Source organism: Echiichthys vipera, assembly GCF_963691815.1.
Source record: "Echiichthys vipera genome assembly, chromosome: Y".
NCBI lineage: Eukaryota > Metazoa > Chordata > Actinopteri > Perciformes > Trachinidae > Echiichthys > Echiichthys vipera.
Genome location: NC_139849.1, coordinates 87501 through 105897, shown reverse-complemented (window position 1 = coordinate 105897; position 18397 = coordinate 87501). Strand labels below are relative to the sequence as shown.

General features: G+C 47.8%; 2 protein-coding genes across 4 annotated transcripts in view; both read right to left on the bottom strand.

Annotated features, from left to right (window-relative positions):
* Nucleotides 1-2093: 2093 nt before the first annotated feature.
* Nucleotides 2094-8446, bottom strand: isy1 (ISY1 splicing factor homolog). The gene is made up of 11 exons (XM_083940053.1): nt 8332-8446; nt 7365-7387; nt 7187-7238; nt 5701-5766; nt 5565-5607; nt 5354-5466; nt 5030-5147; nt 4821-4943; nt 4574-4692; nt 4375-4470; nt 2094-2349 (listed from the first exon to the last, which is right to left on the bottom strand). The coding sequence occupies exons 1-11, from the start codon at nt 8332-8334 to the stop codon at nt 2242-2244; spliced, it is 864 nt and encodes a 287-aa protein (XP_083796179.1). The 5' UTR covers nt 8335-8446; the 3' UTR covers nt 2094-2241.
* A 5713-nt stretch (nt 8447-14159) lies between these two features.
* Nucleotides 14160-18397, bottom strand: part of LOC310966208 (RNA-binding protein 39-like) — a 14769-nt gene continuing 10531 nt past the window's right edge. For 2 of the 3 annotated variants that reach the window (XM_083940064.1, XM_083940063.1), the window contains exons 10-14: nt 17969-18167; nt 16034-16349; nt 15627-15732; nt 14676-14754; nt 14160-14583 (exon numbers count right to left, since the gene is read on the bottom strand). In XM_083940064.1, coding sequence (XP_083796190.1) covers nt 14480-14583; nt 14676-14754; nt 15627-15732; nt 16034-16349; nt 17969-18167 — 804 coding nt within the window. In that variant the 3' untranslated portion in view covers nt 14160-14479. The remainder of the gene's footprint in view (nt 14584-14675; nt 14755-15626; nt 15733-16033; nt 16350-17968; nt 18168-18397) is intronic. The other variant, XM_083940065.1, reaches the window with a different exon arrangement.

The window sequence follows — 18397 nt, the reverse complement described above, 5'->3', positions numbered from 1 at the left end:
TCGTTTTCACTCGTTTCAGCTCAGTGACTACTTTCCCCGTAGTATCGTTTTTAAACTTTATCAACTTTAAGCCGAATCTCGCGACGTCGCCTCCTTTGAGCCTCGCTCGCGCTCAAACACCTGTTAGCACGTTAGCTTAGCATCAACCGCCCGGGTCCTTGTAGAACCGGCGGCCGGGCGGAGGGAGCCTGGTGTCGGCGTGGGTGCGTGTGTGCGCTCGGGACCTACCCCCTCCAGGAGAGGCTCGCGGCGGGCCTGACGCGCAGCATGTTCCCGGGGGACGGGGCGGCAGAAGACGGGCGGAGACTGGACAGACGGTCGTGGAGGCACCTGCCGGGGGTTCGGTGCCTGGTGGGGCCGGTAACAGCCGCGGTTCTGCTCGGTAACGGGTCAAACTGAGGCCGGGGGGGGGTTACCGGTGCTCTGACGTCAAACCGGACCGTACCACCTCCTTCATCGGGGGGTGGAGTTATTAAATTTCGGTTATTTTTTAATTTAATTCAGTTTTATTAATATTAAATATTATTTTATATGTTAATAAATGTTATGTTTTTTATGATTTATGGTTTAAAGCGTCGATGTTTCTCCAGAATGTTAAAAAAGTAATAAGAAACCCCGTAAAATGGAACTTCCGCAGGCGGGTCCGTGAGCGGCCAATCAGCGGGCGGGAAAAATACCTCCAGCCAATCACAGGCCAGGTGTTAAAAAGCTATATTGAATTATTAAAAAATAATATTTAATTATTTAAAAAATATTATTTAACTATAAAAAATATTTAATTATTTAACAAATATTTTAAAATATTATTTAATTATTAAAAATAATATTTAAATGTTTAAAATAATATTTAATTAGTAAAAAATAATATTTAACAATGAAAAATATTTAAAAATATTATTTAATTATTAAAAATAATATTTAAATGTTTAAAATAATATTTAACAGTAAAAAATATTTTTAAAATATTATTTAATTATTAAAAATAATATTTAATTACTTAAAAAATATTATTTAATTACTTAAAAAATATTATTTACTTATTCAAAATTTTTTATTATTAAAAATATTTATTTAATAAAGAAATTAATATTTAATTATTAAAAATAACATTTAAATATTTAAAAATATTATTTAATTATTAAAAATATTATTTAACTGTTAAATATTATTTAATGATTGACTAAATATTTAATTATGTAAAAAATTAAATTATTAAAAAATAAATTTAACTATTAAAATTATATTTGAATATTTAAAAATAATATTTATTTATTAAAGATAATATTCAATTATTAAAAAATAATATTTAACCATTAAAATTATATTTAAATATTAAAAAAATTATATTTATTCATTAAAAATATTTTATTATTAAAAAATAATATTTTAATATTAAAAAATAATATTTAACTATTTAAAAACAATCTTTCGCTAACTTTAGCAACATGCTAATATTAGCCAGCTAGCTGTAACTTACCAACGCTGCATGGGCGTTATCTTCTCAAGGGGCAACGCTGCTACGTCAGGAGCTAACCATAGCTAACATTAGCAGGGAGCTAACTGAGCTACAGTAGATTCACATTAGCTGCGAGCTAACTGAGCTACAGTAGCTAACATTAGCTGCAAGCTAACAGTAGCTAACATCAGCTGCGAGCTAACTGGGCTACAGTAGCTAACATTAGCTGTGAGCTAACAGTAACTAGCTTTAGCTCCGAGCTCACTGAGCTACAGTAGTTCACATTAGCTGCGAGCTAACTGAGCTACAGTAGTTCACATTAGCTGCAAGCTAACAGTAGCAAACATTAGCTGTGAGCTGACTGAGCTACAGTAGTTAACATTAGCAGTGAGCTAACATTAGCTTTGAGCTTACAGTAACTAACTTTAGCTGCAAGCTAACTGAGCTACAGTAGTTCACATTAGCTGCAAGCTACAGTAGTTCACGTTAGCAGTGAGCAAAATGTACCTAACTTTAGCTGCGAGCTAACTGAGCTACAATAGCCAAAATTAGCAGCAAGCTAACTGTAGCTAGCATTAAAACACGAAGACAACAAACTGCTGAAAAAACGTTTTTAATGAGAAACAAAGTATCAAAACAGAGACAGACAGACGGGTGACAGACAGACGGGTGACAGACAGACGGGTGACAGACAGACAGACAGACGGGTGACAGACAGACAGACAGACGGGTGACAGACAGACAGACAGACAGACAGACAGGTGACAGACAGACAGACGGGGGGGTCAGAGTCCCAGCAGGGTCCTGGCGGTCTGACTCTGCGCCTGCAGGGTCTCGCTGGCGTAGCGCTGCAGCAGCTCCATCTTCTTCCTCCGCACCAGGGCCTCCTCCACCTGACGGACAGACAGACGGACAGACAGGTTACAGACAGACAGACAGACAGACCCCGCCCCCCTGGGACCCCCCGGCGGGTCCCTGCGGTGGTCCGGACCCCCGTGCTCCTGGTCTACCGTGGTGGAGGTGGATCCGGCGGGGGGCTCCAAGTTAGTTACTGTTAGCTCACTGCTAATGTTAGCTACTGATAGCTCAATGCTCATGTTAGCTACTGTTAGCTCACTGCTAATATTAGCTACTGTTAGCTCACAGCTAATGGTAGCTGCTGTTAGCTCACAGCTGATGTTAGTTACGGTTAGCTCACTGCTAATGTTAGCTACTGTTAGCTTGCAGCTGATGTGAACTACTGTAACTCAGTTAGCTAGCAGCTAAAGTAAGTTACTGTTAGCTCACTGCTAATGTTAACTTGTGTTAGCTCACAGCTAATGTGAAGTACTGTAGCTCAGTTAGCATGCAGCTAATGTGACGTACTGTAGCTCGGCTAGCTCGCAGCTAGGGTTAGTTACTTTTAGCTCTAAGCTAATGTTAGCTACCATTAGCTCACAGCTAATGTTAGCTACTGTTAGCTCGCAGCCGATGTGAAGTATTGTAGCTCAGTTAGCTCACTGCTAATGTGAACTACTGTAGCTCCGTTAGCTCGCAGCTAAAGTTAGTTACTGTTAGCTCACTGCTAATGTAAGCTACTGTTAGCTCACTGCTAATGTGAACTACTGTAGCTCAGTTGGCACGCAGCTAATGTTAGCTACCGTACGTTCGCAGCTAATTACAACTACTGTAGCTCAGTTAGCTCACAGCTGATGTGAACTACTGTAGACCTGTTAGCTCGCAGCTAATGTGACGTACTGTAGCTCGGCTAGCTCACAGCTTAAGTTAGTTACTGTTAGCTCACTGCTAATGTTAGCTACTGATAGCTCACTGCTAATGTTAGCTACTGTTAGCTCACAGCCGATGTGAACTACTGTAGCTCGGCTAGCTCGCAGCTAAAGTTAGTTACTGTTAACTCTAAGCTAATGTTAGCTACTGTTAACGCACAGCTTGAATTAGTTACTGTTAACTTCAAGCTAATGTTAGCTACCGTCAGCTCACAACTAATGTTAGTTGCGGTTAGCTCTAAGCTAATATTAGCTACTGTTAGCACACAGCTAATGTTAGCTTCTGTTAGCTCACTGCTAATGTGAACTACTGTAGCTCAGTTAGCTCACTGCTAATGTGAACTACTGTAGCTCGGCTAGCTCGCAGCTTAAGCAAGTTAAGATTAGCTCTAAGCTAATGTTAGCTACTGTTAGCTATAAGCTGATGCTAGCTACTGTTAGCTCGCAGCTGATGTGAACTACTGTAGCTCGGCTAGCTCGCAGCTAAAGTTAGTTACGATTAGCTCTAAGCTAATGTTAGCTACTATTAGCTCACAGCCGATGTGAAGTACTGTAGCTCAGTTAGCTCGCAGCTAAAGCAAGTTAAGATTAGCTCTAAGCTAATGTTAGCTACTGTTAGCTCTAAGCTAATGTTAGCTACTGTTAGCTCACAGCTGATGTAAACTACTGTAGCTCAGTTAGCACACAGCTCATGTTAGCTACCGTAAGTTCGCAGCTAATTGCAACTACTGTAGCTCAGCTAGCACGCAGCTAATGTGAACTACTGTTAGCTTGATGCCAGTAATTGCTCCTGTTAGCTCCCTGGTAATATTAGCGACTGTAAGCTCGGCGCTAGTGTTAGCTACTCTAGGCGCTCTACGAATGTGATCTACTGTTAGCTGCCTGTTAATGTTAGCTATGGTTAGCTCCATGCTTACGTTAGCTACGGTTAGCTCCCTGCTAATGTTAGCTACGGTTTGCTCCCTGCTAATGTTAGCTACGGTTAGTTCCCTGCTAATGTTAGTTACGGTTAGCTCCCTGCTAATGTTAGCTACAGTTAGCTCCCTGCTAATGTTAGCTATGGTTAGCTCCATGATTGTGTTAGCTACAGTTAGCTCCCTGCTAATGTTAGCTATGGTTAGCATACCCCGAAAACAAAACTACGCGTCTCACCTCTTTCTGCGACGGGACGGGGACGTGCGCCATGAAGGCGACGCCGCCCTCCTCGCCGTCCGGCCCCTCGCCCGTCTCCTCGTCGTCGTCGTCGGGCTGCGAACAAACAAACAAACAACAACAACCGATCAGTGACAGGAAGTGACACAGACAGGAAGTGACACGTGCGACTCCAGGGGAAGGTGCGCCGCCGGCGGACCTCTTCGCGGTGGACCGTGTAGATGGACTCCTCCTCCTCCTCGTCCACGTCTACCGGGTTGTCGCCCGGCGGCCGGGACTCCTTCGCCGCCTTCCACCGCTCCGCCGCCTCCGACACCGCTACACACACACACACACACACACACACACACACGAGGGGGGGTCAGTAGGTGCCTCGCCGCGGTTGGTCCCGCCCCCCTTCCGAGGTCGAAACCCCCCTAGCTAGCTTCCCCTTCTAGCTAGCGTACCTCGCTTCTCGTGGCGCGCCTCCAGCGGGAGCAGCACGCCGTCGTCCTCGTCCCGGTAGCCGTAGTACTCGGCGTCCACCTCCTTCATCAGCTCGCCGCGGGTCTTCCTCGCCGCCGGAACCGCTAAATTGGGGGGTTCCACGAGAGAGAACCGATCAGGCTACGCTAGCGCTAGCGTTAGCGGTGGGGTGGGGGGTGTGGTTACTTACGCTCCTTCTCGAAGAGCTCCCGGACGCCGGGCAGGTCGCGGGCGGCGCCGAAGTACTTGTAGCCGCGGTTCCCCGGGACCTCCTTGCCCTCGTGGTCCAGCATCCGGGGGCCGAAGCGCTGCAACGGAACCCAAAACGGGTCAGAACCGCGCGTCGGGTCGAGGTGGAACCGCATTTAGAACCGGGTATTTGATCGGTTAGCCCAAAACCTCGTTCTTTGGGGGCCTTAAGAACCCTTCGTTTGGGGTACGACCGGCGTTAGAACCGCCGTTAGAACCGCCGTTAGAACCGCCGGTAGAACCGCCGCTAGAACCCGATATTTACCGCGTAGTCCGGTCCCCCCAGCTCCTTGATCCGGACCTCCCAGTGGCCCTTCTCGCGCAGCAGCTTGTTGATCTCGTCGTTCAAGTCCCGGATCTTGAACTCGCCGAGTCCGGCTGCGGTAGAACAGGAAGTTAGAACATCGTCACTTCCTGTTACCCCCAAAAAAAGGTTCTACGTCGCGAATTTTAGCAAAGGAGAACCCGAAATTTACCGTTCTGGATCTGGGCCACCTTCTTGGAGATCTCGCTGATGATCTGGAACAAAAACACAGACAGGAAGTGATAACGGAGTGACAGGAAGTGGGGTGGAACCGCGTGGAACCGCGTAGAACCGAAAGAAGGAGGTACCTGCCGTCGCCATTTCTCCGCTTTGGGGAGTTCGCTGCACTCGGACGCCAGGAAAGGTCTCCGCTCCTGCAGACGGAGAACACGCAGAACGTCTTAGAACACGTCGTAGAACAGTAGAACACGTAGTAGAACACGTCGTAGAACACGTCGTAGAACACGTCATAGAACAGTAGAACACGTCGTAGAACACGTCATAGAACAGTAGAACACGTCGTAGAACACGTCGTAGAACACGTCGTAGAACAGTAGAACACGTCGTAGAACACGTCGTAGAACAGTAGAACACGTCGTAGAACAGTAGAACACGTCGTAGAACGTGTCGTAGAACACATCGTAGAACACGTCGTAGATCAGTAGAACACGTCGTAGAACACGTCGTAGAACATATCGTAGAACACGTCGTAGAACACGTCGTAGAACACGTCGTAGAACACGTCGTAGAACACGTCGTAGAACAGTAGAACACGTCGTAGAACACGTCATAGATCAGTAGAACACGTCGTAGAACAGTAGAACACGTCTTAGAACACGTCTTAGAACACGTCGTAGAACAGTAGAACACGTCGTAGAACAGTAGAACATGTCGTAGAACACGTCGTAGAACACGTCGTAGAACAGTAGAACACGTCGTAGAACACGTCGTAGAACACATCGTAGAACACATCGAAGAACACGTCGTAGAACAGTAGAACACGTCGTAGAACAGTAGAACACGTCGTAGAACACGTCGTAGAACACGTCATAGAACAGTAGAACACGTCGTAGAACAGTAGAACACGTCGTAGAACAGTAGAACACATCGTAGAACAGTAGAACACATCGTAGAACACGTCGTAGAACAGTAGAACACGTCGTAGAGCAGTAGGACACATCGTAGAACACGTCGTAGAACACGTCGTAGAACACATCGTAGAACAGTAGAACACATCGTAGAACAGTAGAACACGTCGTAGAACAGTAGAACACGTCGTAGAACACGTCGTAGAACAGTAGAACACGTCGTAGAACAGTAGAACACGTCGTAGAACATGTCGTAGAACACGTCGTAGAACACATCGTAGAACAGTAGAACACGTCGTAGAACAGTAGAACACATCGTAGAACAGTAGAACACATCGTAGAACAGTAGAACACGTCGTAGAACATGTCGTAGAACACGTCGTAGAACAGTAGAACACGTCGTAGAACACGTCGTAGAACAGTAGAACACGTCGTAGAACACGTCATAGAACACGTCGTAGAACAGTAGAATACGTCGTAGAACACGTCGTAGAACAGTAGAACACGTCGTAGAACACGTCATAGAACACGTCGTAGAACAGTAGAACACGTCGTAGATCACGTCGTAGAACAGTAGAACACGTCGTAGAACACGTCATAGAACACGTCGTAGAACAGTAGAATACGTCGTAGAACACGTCGTAGAACAGTAGAACACGTCGTAGAACAGTAGAACACATCGTAGAACCCGTGGTAGAACACCAACCTTGACTTTTCCTTCCTCCAGCTGAGCCTGTCGGAACCGAGCCAACGCCGTCCTGAGACAGAGAACCACAGTTAGAACCACAGTAGAACCCCAGAACCAGAGGTAGAACCACAGTAGAACCACAGTAGAACCAGAGGTAGAACCAGAGGTAGAACCACAGTAGAACCCCGGTACTCACATCGCCTTCTCCGCGTTCCGCGCCTGAAGAACAACAAAGAATTATTAATATTCATATTTTACAGCAGACACCGTTTCCAAAAACGGCCGTTTTTAGACTGAAACGTTTTCAAACTTTAGTGTTTTTACACCAGACACCGTTTCCAAAAAGAGCCGTTTTTAGACTGAAACGTTTTCAAACCTTAGTGTTTTTACACCAGACACCGTTTCCAAAAAGAGCCGTTTTTAGACTAAAACGCTGTCAGACTTTAGTGTTTTTACACCAGCACCGTTTCCAAAAAGAGCCGTTTTTAGACTAAAACGTTTTTAAACTTTAGTGTTTTTACACCAGACACCGTTTCCAAAAAGAGCCGTTTTTAAACTAAAACGCTGTCAGACTTTAGTGTTTTTACACCAGACACCGTTTCCAAAAACGGCCGTTTTTAGACTGAAACGTTTTCTGACTTTAATGTTTTTACACCAGACACCGTTTCCAAAAAGAGCCGTTTTTACCAGACACCGTTTCCAAAAAGAGCCGTTTTTAGACTGAAACGCTGTCAGACTTTAGTGTTTTTACACCAGACTCCATTCAAAAATCAGCCGTTTTAAGTCTGAAACGTTGTCTGACTTTAGTGTTTTTAAACCAGACTACATTCAAAAAACAGCCGTTTTAAGACTGAAACGCTGTCAGATTTTAGTGTTTTCACACCAGACTCCATTCAAAAAACAGCCGTTTTAAGACTGAACCGTAGTGTTTTTACACAAGACTACATTAAAAAAAACAGCCGTTTTTAGACTGAAACGCTGTCTGCCTGTAGTGTTTTCACACCAGACTCCGTTCAAAAAACACCCGTTTTAAGACACACGTTAATATCTATGGACGTTAGCTTTAGCTAGCATGTAGCATCGGTCAGGAAAGAGTTTGTAGTTCTTTAGTTTTGTAGTTCTTTAGTTTAGTCGTTTTGTAGTTGTGTCGTTTTGAGTCTTACCATCTTTGCCGCTGATGAAACGGCGTTTTCGTTTCTTTAAAGATGAAGAAACAATCCGTAAAAACGATGCACACACGACAAGTCAGCCGGAAACGCTTCAGAGGCTTCTTCTTCTACTGTTTCCGGGTGAGAGTCGGAACTTCCGCCCTTCTGAGGGAGGAAGGAAGTGACGCCACAAGAAAATACCATTAAATAATATTAAATATTATTATTAAATTAAATATAAAATTATTAAAATGGAAGAAAAATATGAAATTTATTATTAAAAAATATATAAATAATACGAAAATAAAATAAATATTAATATGAAGTAAAAATAGAACATAAATATATTATAAAGGATTATAAAAATAATATTAAATAAAATAAAATATGAATAATAAAATAAATATGAATATGACCTAAAAATAAAAGTAAAATATGTTGTAAAAAAATAATAATAATTTAAAATAAAGAAATTAAATATATATATGATAAATATGATTAAAATAAAAATAACTAAAATATAAATATGAATCAAAAATGTAACAAAAATATAAAATTTATGATAAAAATATTAAAAATAACATAAAATAAAGAAATTAAAATATGCATATATTAAATAAATATACTGGAAAAAATGATAGAAAAATAATATTAAATTTGAATATGAATTAAAAATGAAACAAAAATATATTTTAAAAATAATAAAAATAAAATATATTAAAAAATATAAATAAAGAAATTAAAAATATATGTAAAAAATATTTTAAATGAATACAAAATAAAAAAAATGAATTAAAAATGAATAAAATATGAATTAAAAATTACAACAAAAATATAAAATATATTATTAAAATAAATTAATATAAATATAATATATCATAAATGAATCCAAATACGAATATGAATAAAAAATAAAACCTAAATATATTAATATATATTATAAATAAAAATTATAAATATATATAAAAAACATGAAAATGATATAAAACAAAAATAAATAAAATATAAATATAAATTAAAAATTAAACAAAAAAATTATTTTAAAAATTATATAAGAAATATTAAAAATATATATAAAAAAATAAAACATGAACATGAATTAAAAATGTTACAAAAATATAAAATAATAAATGAATAAAAATATGAATATGAATTAAAAACACATAAAAACGTAAAGGTTAAAGAGTGACGTCATCGTTTCCCTCAAAGTGAACGTTTATGATTTTATGATTTTATGACTTCATTCATACGTCACACACGGACACGAGACGACCAACAGACCCGTAACACCTGCACCGACACACCAGGACCACTAAAGGACCACTAAAGGACCACTAAAGGACCACTAAAGTGCCAGGGAGTGACTCAAAGTTCAGTTTAAACTGTTTATTTTCCGGCGCCATGCTGCGGAGGACGAGCACCTTCAGAGGACTCCATTACCCAGAATGCACCGGGAACAGGAAGTACCGGACAGCTCAGGAGGCGGGAACGGCTCAGACCCACCGCGTCTTAAAGGTAAACACACGTTTATGCTCCTAGAGGACACTTTAACACACGTTTATGCTCCTAGAGGACACTTTAGCACACGTTTATGCTCCTAGAGGACACTTTAACACACGTTTATGCTCCTAGAGGACACTTTAACACACGTTTATGCTCCTAGAGGACACTTTAACACACGTTTAGGCTCCTAGAGGACACTTTAACACACGTTTATGCTCCTAGAGGACACTTTAACACACGTTTATGCTCCTAGAGGACACTTTAACACACGTTTATGCTCCTAGAGGACACTTTAACACACGTTTATGCTCCTAGAGGACACTTTAGCACACGTTTATGCTCCTAGAGGACACTTTAACACACGTTTATGCTCCTAGAGGACACTTTAGCACACGTTTATGCTCCTAGAGGACACTTTAGCACACGTTTATGCTCCTAGAGGACACTTTAACACACGTTTATGCTCCTAGAGGACACTTTAACACACGTTTATGCTCCTAGAGTTCACTTTAACACACGTTTATGCTCCTAGAGGACACTTTAACACACGTTTATGCTCCTAGAGGACACTTTAGCACACGTTTATGCTCCTAGAGGACAGTTTAACACACGTTTATGCTCCTAGAGGACACTTTAGCACACGTTTATGCTCCTAGAGGACACTTTAACACAAGTTTAGGCTCCTAGAGGACACTTTAGCACACGTTTATGCTCCTAGAGGACACTTTAGCACACGTTTATGCTCCTAGAGGACACTTTAACACACGTTTATGCTCCTAGAGGACACTTTAACACACGTTTATGCTCCTAGAGGACACTTTAACACACGTTTAGGCTCCTAGAGGACACTTTAACACACGTTTATGCTCCTAGAGGACACTTTAACACACGTTTATGCTCCTAGAGGACACTTTAGCACACGTTTAAGCTCCTAGAGGACACTTTAGCACACGTTTATGCTCCTAGAGGACACTTTAACACACGTTTATGCTCCTAGAGGACACTTTAGCACACGTTTATGCTCCTAGAGGACAGTTTAACACACGTTTATGCTCCTAGAGGACACTTTAGCACACGTTTATGCTCCTAGAGGACACTTTAACACAAGTTTAGGCTCCTAGAGGACACTTTAGCACACGTTTATGCTCCTAGAGGACACTTTAGCACACGTTTATGCTCCTAGAGGACACTTTAACACACGTTTATGCTCCTAGAGGACACTTTAACACACGTTTATGCTCCTAGAGGACACTTTAACACACGTTTAGGCTCCTAGAGGACACTTTAACACACGTTTATGCTCCTAGAGGACACTTTAACACACGTTTATGCTCCTAGAGGACACTTTAGCACACGTTTAAGCTCCTAGAGGACACTTTAGCACACGTTTATGCTCCTAGAGGACACTTTAACACACGTTTATGCTCCTAGAGGACACTTTAACACACGTTTATGCTCCTAGAGGACACTTTAACACACGTTTATGCTCCTAGAGGACACTTTAACACACGTGTTGTCTCCTAGAGGACACTTTAGCACACGTTTATGCTCCTAGAGGATACTTTAACACACGTTTATGCTCCTAGAGGACACTTTAGCACACGTTTATGCTCCTAGAGGACACTTTAACACACGTTTATGCTCCTAGAGGACACTTTAACACACGTGTAGTCTCCTAGAGGACACTTTAGCACACGTTTATGCTCCTAGAGGATACTTTAACACACGTTTATGCTCCTAGAGGACACTTTAGCACACGTTTATGCTCCTAGAGGACACTAACACACGTTTATGCTCCTAGAGGACACTTTAACACACGTTTATGCTCCTAGAGGACACTTTAGCACACGTTTATGCTCCTAGAGGACACTTTAGCACACGTTTAAGCTCCTAGAGGACACTTTAGCACACGTTTATGCTCCTAGAGGACACTTTAACACACGTTTATGCTCCTAGAGGACACTTTAACACACGTTTATGCTCCTAGAGGACACTTTAACACACGTTTATGCTCCTAGAGGACACTTTAACACACGTGTAGTCTCCTAGAGGACACTTTAGCACACGTTTATGCTCCTAGAGGATACTTTAACACACGTTTATGCTCCTAGAGGACACTTTAGCACACGTTTATGCTCCTAGAGGACACTTTAACACACGTTTATGCTCCTAGAGGACACTTTAGCACACGTTTATGGGTGACATCACCGCTGGTCCACGCTTTCCGCCGCCGGAGGTCCTCCGACGCCGCGTCCGACCCGCCGACAAGTTCCTGATCCTGGCGACCGACGGACTCCCGGAGCTGATGCACCGGCGGACGGTGGGGGGGGGGGGGGGGGGGCCTGCGGCGCCTCCTGCTGGAGCGGAGGGGGCAGGTCCTGTAGGTGCTGGAGGACCGGAACGCCGCCACCCACCTGCTCCGCCGCGCCCTGGGGGGATGATGGCGACGGAGCAGTGGCGCCAAACCGTCTGGTCGAGATGCTGAGCCTGCCGCCGGAGCTGGTCTGGAGGTCCCGCGATGACATCACCGTCACCATCATCCACCTGAGCGAGCCCGACCTTTGATCGCCTGGATGACCTTTAAACCCCTGAGCGACCTTTAATCCCCTAAACGACCTTTGGTGCCCTGAACGAGGCGACAATCACCTGAACGACCTTTGGTCCCCTGAACGACCTTTGGTCCACTGAACGACCTTTGGTCCCCTGATCGAGGCGACCTTTAATCATCTGAATGACCTTTAGTCCCCTGAACGACCTTTAAACCCCTCAACGACCTTTGGTCCCCTGAACGAGGCGACCTTTAAACCCCTGAATGACCTTTGTTCCCTTGATCGAGGCGACCTTTACTCATCTGAATGACCTTTAGTCCCCTGAACGACCTTTAAACCCCTCAACGACCTTTGGTCCCCTGAACGAGGCGACCTTTGGTCCCCTGAATGACCTTTGATCACCTGAACAACGTTTAATTACCTGAAAGACCTATGGTCCCCTGAACGAAGCGACCTTTGGTCCCCTGAAGGAACTTTGGTCCCCTGAACGAAGCGACCTTTGGTCCCCTGAAGGAACTTTGGTCCCCTGAACGAGGCGACCTTAATCGCCTGAACGACCTTTGGTCCCCTGAACGACCTTTGACCCCCTGAACGACCTTTGATACCCTAAACGACCTTTAATCCCCTGAACGAGCCGACTTTAAATCGCCCGAACGCCCTTTGGTCCCCTGAACGAGGCGGCTTTAGTCCCCTGAACGACCTTTGGTGACCTGAACGACCTTTGGTCCCCTGAACGAGGCGACTTTTGGCTCCCTGAACGACCTTTGGTGCCCTGAACGAGGCGACTTTTGGTCCCCTGAACGAGGCGACTTTTGACCCCCTGAACGACCATTGGTGCCCTGAACGAGGCGACTTGTGGTCCCCTGAACAACCTTTGCTCCCCTGAACGAGGCGACTTTTGGTCCCCTGAACGAGGCGACCTTTAATCACCTCAACAACCTTTGGTCCCCTGAACGACCTTTGGTCCCCTGAACGAGGAAACCTTTAATCCCCTGAACAACCTTTGGTCCCCTTTACGACCTTTGGTGCCCTGAACGACCTTTGGTCCCCTGAACAACCTTTGGTCCCCTGAACGAGGCGACTTTTAGTCCCCTGAACAACCTTTGGTGCCCTGAACGACCTTTGGTCCCCTGAACGACCTTTGGTCCCCTGAACGACCTTTGGTCCCCTGAACGACCTTTGGTCACCTGAGTGACCTTTAATCACCTGAATGACCTTTAATCCCCTGAACGACCTTTGGTCCCCTGAACGATCTTTGGTCACCTGAGTGACCTTTAATCACCTGAATGACCTTTAATCCCCTGAACGACCTTAAGTCCCCTGAACGAGGCGACTTTTGACCCCCTGAACGACCTTCGGACCTCCTTTACCACATGGAAGCATCCGGTTTAACCCGACGCCGGAGCCCTGAACCTTCGGACGTTCGATTCCCACGCTGTTCCACCGGCGTACTTTCATATTAAATGTTCCCGACGCGTCTACAACTTCCTGTTCACGGACAGGAAGAGCTCGACCGACGACCCGCGGAACCTTGAACCCTGTCGGACTTCGCCGACGTCTCCTGGGAAGAGTTTGCGAATGTGACAAACAGGAAGTGGACGGGGACACATCACCACGTTGCGTACAGTTTGTTTTTATTCTCTACGGAGACTTTTTCTGAAAACATGAAGACAGGCGCTCTCACGAACCCTCTGAGTGTTCGTTCACACGCTGGTCCCGCTAACCAATCACAGAGGCGAGCCGTCTCGTCTCGGCCAATCAGAGCGCGCGTTACAAAACACAGCCGTCAGCGACATAAAAATAATTTTTAATCATTTTACAAAATCAAATTCTTCATTAGAAAAACGAGCCCGCCGGCGGCCGACGGCGTCGCAGACTCCGCCTCCTCACAGCTCACAGAGCTCAACCATTGGACGATCCTCCAAACAGGCCGCGCCCACAAATATGCTAATGAGAACAGGAAACAGGAAGAGAAACACAGCGCAGTCCCCCCCCACTCCTCGCCGGCGGCGTTCTCGGACGCGCGTGACTCGTCCCGGTCGACCGACAGGAGAGCGGGGGAAACCAAAGGGGTCCGGCGGCGGCGGCGGCGTCCGGTCGCGGTTGGCGAGTCACCGTCTCAGGGGCGGGGCCAGCAGCTGGGTGGCGGTGGCGGACTCCGGGAACAGGTTGTGGTAGGCGGGCAGGGGGACGAACGCCGCCGTGATCATCTTGCCTGAAACGACAGGAAGCGCCCGTCAAGAGCTGCTCTCTGATTGGTCCGAAGACACACGACACGACACGGCGTCACGTGACAGGAAGTCTCACCTGCGAAGTAGCGTCCGTGCAGGGCGTTGACGGCCGCCATGGCGGCGGGGATCGAGGGGCACTTGACGTACACGTTACCCTGGAAACAAGAGGTCAGAGGTCACAGTGAGGTCACAGTGAGGTCAGAGGTCACAGTGTGATCACAGTGAGGTCACAGTGAGGTCACAGTGTGGTCACAGTGAGGTCACAGTGAGGTCAGAGGTCACAGGGAGGTCAGAGGTCACAGTGAGGTCAGAGGTCACAGTGAGGTCACAGGGAGGTCATAGTGAGGTCACAGGGAGGTCACAGTGAGGTCAGAGGTCACAGTGAGGTCACAGGGAGGTCATAGTGAGGTCACAGTGAGGTCAGAGGTCACAGTGAGGTCACAGGGAGGTCATAGTGAGGTCAGAGGTCACAGGAAGGTCATAGTAAGGTCACAGGGAGGTCATAGTGAGGTCAGAGGTCATAGTGAGGTCACAGTTAAGTCAGAGTGAGGTCAGAGGTCAAAGTGAGGTCAAAGTGAGGTCACAGTGAGGTTAGAGTGAGATCAGGTCACAGTGAGGTCAGGTCACAGTGAGGTCACAGTGAGGTCACAGGGAGGTCACAGTGAGGTCACAGTGAGGTCAGTGTGATCACAGTGAGGTCAGAGGTCATAGTGAGGTCATAGGTCACAGTGAAGTCACAGGAAGGTCAGAGGTCACAGTGTGATCACAGTGAGGTCACAGTTAGGTCACAGTGAGGTCAGAGGTCACAGTGAGGTCAGAGGTCACAGGGAGGTCAGAGTGAGGTCACAGGGAGGAAAGAGGTCACAGTGAGGTCAGAGGTCACTGTAAGGTCACAGGGAGGTCAGAGAGGTCACAGTGAGGTCACAGTGAGGTCACAGGGAGGTCACAGGGAGGTCAGAGGTCACAGTGAGGTCAGCGTGATCAAAGTGAGGTCAGAGGTCACAGTGAGGTCACAGGGAGGTCATACCTCAGCGGAGTTCTTGTCCACGTAGATGTGAACGACGCCGCCACATTTGTTACACTCCTCGATGACGTCATGGACGATGTCCATCTCCCAACCAGGGCCGTCCTTACTGAAAGAGACAGACAGGTGAGAGAGAGACAGGTGAGAGACAGACAGACGGGTGAGGGGCAGACAGACGGGTGAGGGGCAGACAGGTGAGGGGCAGACGGACAGGTGAGAGACAGACAGGTGAGAGACAGACAGACAGGTGAGGGGCAGACAGACAGACGGGTGAGGGGCAGACAGACGGGTGAGGGGCAGACAGACGGGTGAGGGGCAGACAGACAGGTGAGGGGCAGACAGACAGGTGAGGGGCAGACAGACAGGTGAGGGGCAGAGAGACGGGTGAGGGGCAGACAGACAGGTGTTACCTGTGTGGCGTGAACATGTTGGACAGCTGGAAACAGTGCGTGGCGAGCGGCTGGGACGGCAGCGGCTGAGGCGGGTTCATGTTCAGACTCGGGTTCATCGCCGCTGAAACACACACACACACACACACACACACACACACACACACACACACACGGTTGGAACATGTTCTGGTGTGTGTGTGTATGTGTGTGTGTGTGTGTGTGTGTGTGTGTGTGTGTGTGTGCGCACCTGCAGCAGCAGCCATGGCTCCTATGGCGATGGCGCCGCTCATCTGCAGCGCCTGCTGAGCGGCGGGAGGGATCTGCAGACCGGTCCCTGAAACACACACACACACGAGGCGGTCTTTAAGGACTGTCCCAGGACCCAGAGACCCCCCCCCCCCCGGGACGGGCTCAAGGACCCCCCCCTGGGACGGACTCCAGGACCCTCTGGACTCTAGGACCCCCTGGACTCTAAGACCCCCTGGACCCTCTGGACTCTAGGACCCCTTGGACTCTAAGACCCCCTGGACTCTAGGACCCTCTGGACTCTAGGACCCCCTGGACTCTAAGACCCCCTGGACCCTCTGGACTCTAGGACCCCCTGGACTCTAAGACCCCCTGGACCCTCTGGACTCTAGGACCCCCTGGACTCTAAGATCCCCTGGACCCCCTGGACTCTAGGACCCCCCTGGACTCAAGGACCTCCTGGAATCTAAGACCCCCTGGACTCATGGACCCCCCCCGGACTCATAGACCCCCTGGACTCTAGGACCCCCTGGACCCTCTGGACTCTAGGACCCCCTGGACCCTCTGGACTCTTAGACCCCCTGGACTCTAGGACCCCCTGGACCCTCTGGACTCTAGGACCCCCTGGACCCTCTGGACCCCCTGGACTCTAGGACCCCCTGGACTCTTAGACCCCCTGGACTCTTAGACCCCCTGGACTCTAGGACCCCCTGGACTCTTAGACCCCCAGGACTCTAAGACCCCCTGGACTCTAAGGACCCCCTGGACTCTAGGACCCCTTGGACTCATGGACCCACTGGACTCATGGACCCACTGGACTCATGGACCCACTGGACTCATGGACCCCCTGGACTCTAGGACCCCCTGGACTCGAAGACCCCCTGGACTCGAAGACCCCCTGGACTCGAAGACCCCCCTGGACTCTAGGACCCCCTGGACTCAAGGACCCCCTGGACTCAAGGACCCCCTGGACTCCAGGACCCCCTGGACTCTAAGACCCCCTGGACCCTAAGACCCCCTGGACTCTAGGACCCCCTGGACTCTAAGACCCCCTGGACCCTAAGACCCCCTGGACTCTAGGACCCCCTGGACTCTAAGACCCCCTGGACTCCAGGACCCCCTGGACTCTAGGACCCCCTGGACTCATGGACCCTCTGGACCCTCTAAGACCCCCTCGACCCTCTGGACCCCCTGGACTCTAAGACCCCCTGGACTCCAAGACCCCCTGGACTCCAAGACCCCCTGGACTCTAAGACCCCCCGGACTCCAGGACCCCCTGGACTCTTAAACCCCCTGGACTCTTAGACCCCCTGGACTCTTAGACCCCCTGGACTCTTAGACCCCCTGGACTCTTAGACCCCCTGGACTCCAAGACCCCCTGGACTCCAAGACCCCCTGGACTCTAAGACCCCCCGGACTCCAGGACCCCCTGGACTCTTAAACCCCCTGGACTCTTAGACCCCCTGGACTCTTAGACCCCCTGGACTCTTAGACCCCCTGGACTCTAAGGACCCCCTGGACTCTAAGGACCCCCTGGACTCTAAGGACCCCCTGGACTCTAAGACCCCCTGGACTCTAAGACCCCCTGGACAATCTAAGATCCCCTGGACCATCTGAGACCCCCTGGACTCTAGGACCCCCTGGACTCAAGGACCCTCTGGACCCTCTGGACCCCCTGGACCCTCTGGACCCCCCTCTGGGACCCACCCTCGGCGAGGCGGGCCATGAGCTGCAGGCGGCCCGTGGTCCCGAGGTCGATGCCGCTGCGGTCCAGCTCGTCGCTGTCGAGGGCGGAGGCGTGGGACTCGCCGCGCTCCGTCACGTGGCCCACCTTCATGGGGCGCCCGGCCAGCTCGAAGCCGTTCAGCTGCTCCATCGCCTTCTGGGCGCACTCCGCCTCGGCGAACTGGGGAGGGTGAGACAGGTGAGAGAGAGACGGGTGAGACAGGTGAGAGAGAGACAGGTGAGAGAGAGAGAGAGACAGGTGAGAGAGAGAGAGACGGGTGAGAGAGAGACGGGTGAGAGAGAGACAGGTGAGAGAGAGACAGGTGAGAGACAGGTGAGAGAGAGACAGGTGTGAGAGAGACGGGTGAGAGAGAGACAGGTGAGAGACAGGTGAGAGAGAGACAGGTGTGA

What these genes read in the sequence shown, in the direction of transcription:
- isy1 (XM_083940053.1), bottom strand. An exon ending in TGGGGGGACCGGACTACGCG is followed by an intron (nt 5,148 to 5,353) that starts GTAAATATCGGG and finishes GTTCCGTTGCAG; the next exon opens with CGCTTCGGCCCCCGGATGCT. An exon ending in CCGTCCCGTCGCAGAAAGAG is followed by an intron (nt 2,350 to 4,374) that starts GTGAGACGCGTA and finishes TCTGTCCGTCAG; the next exon opens with GTGGAGGAGGCCCTGGTGCG.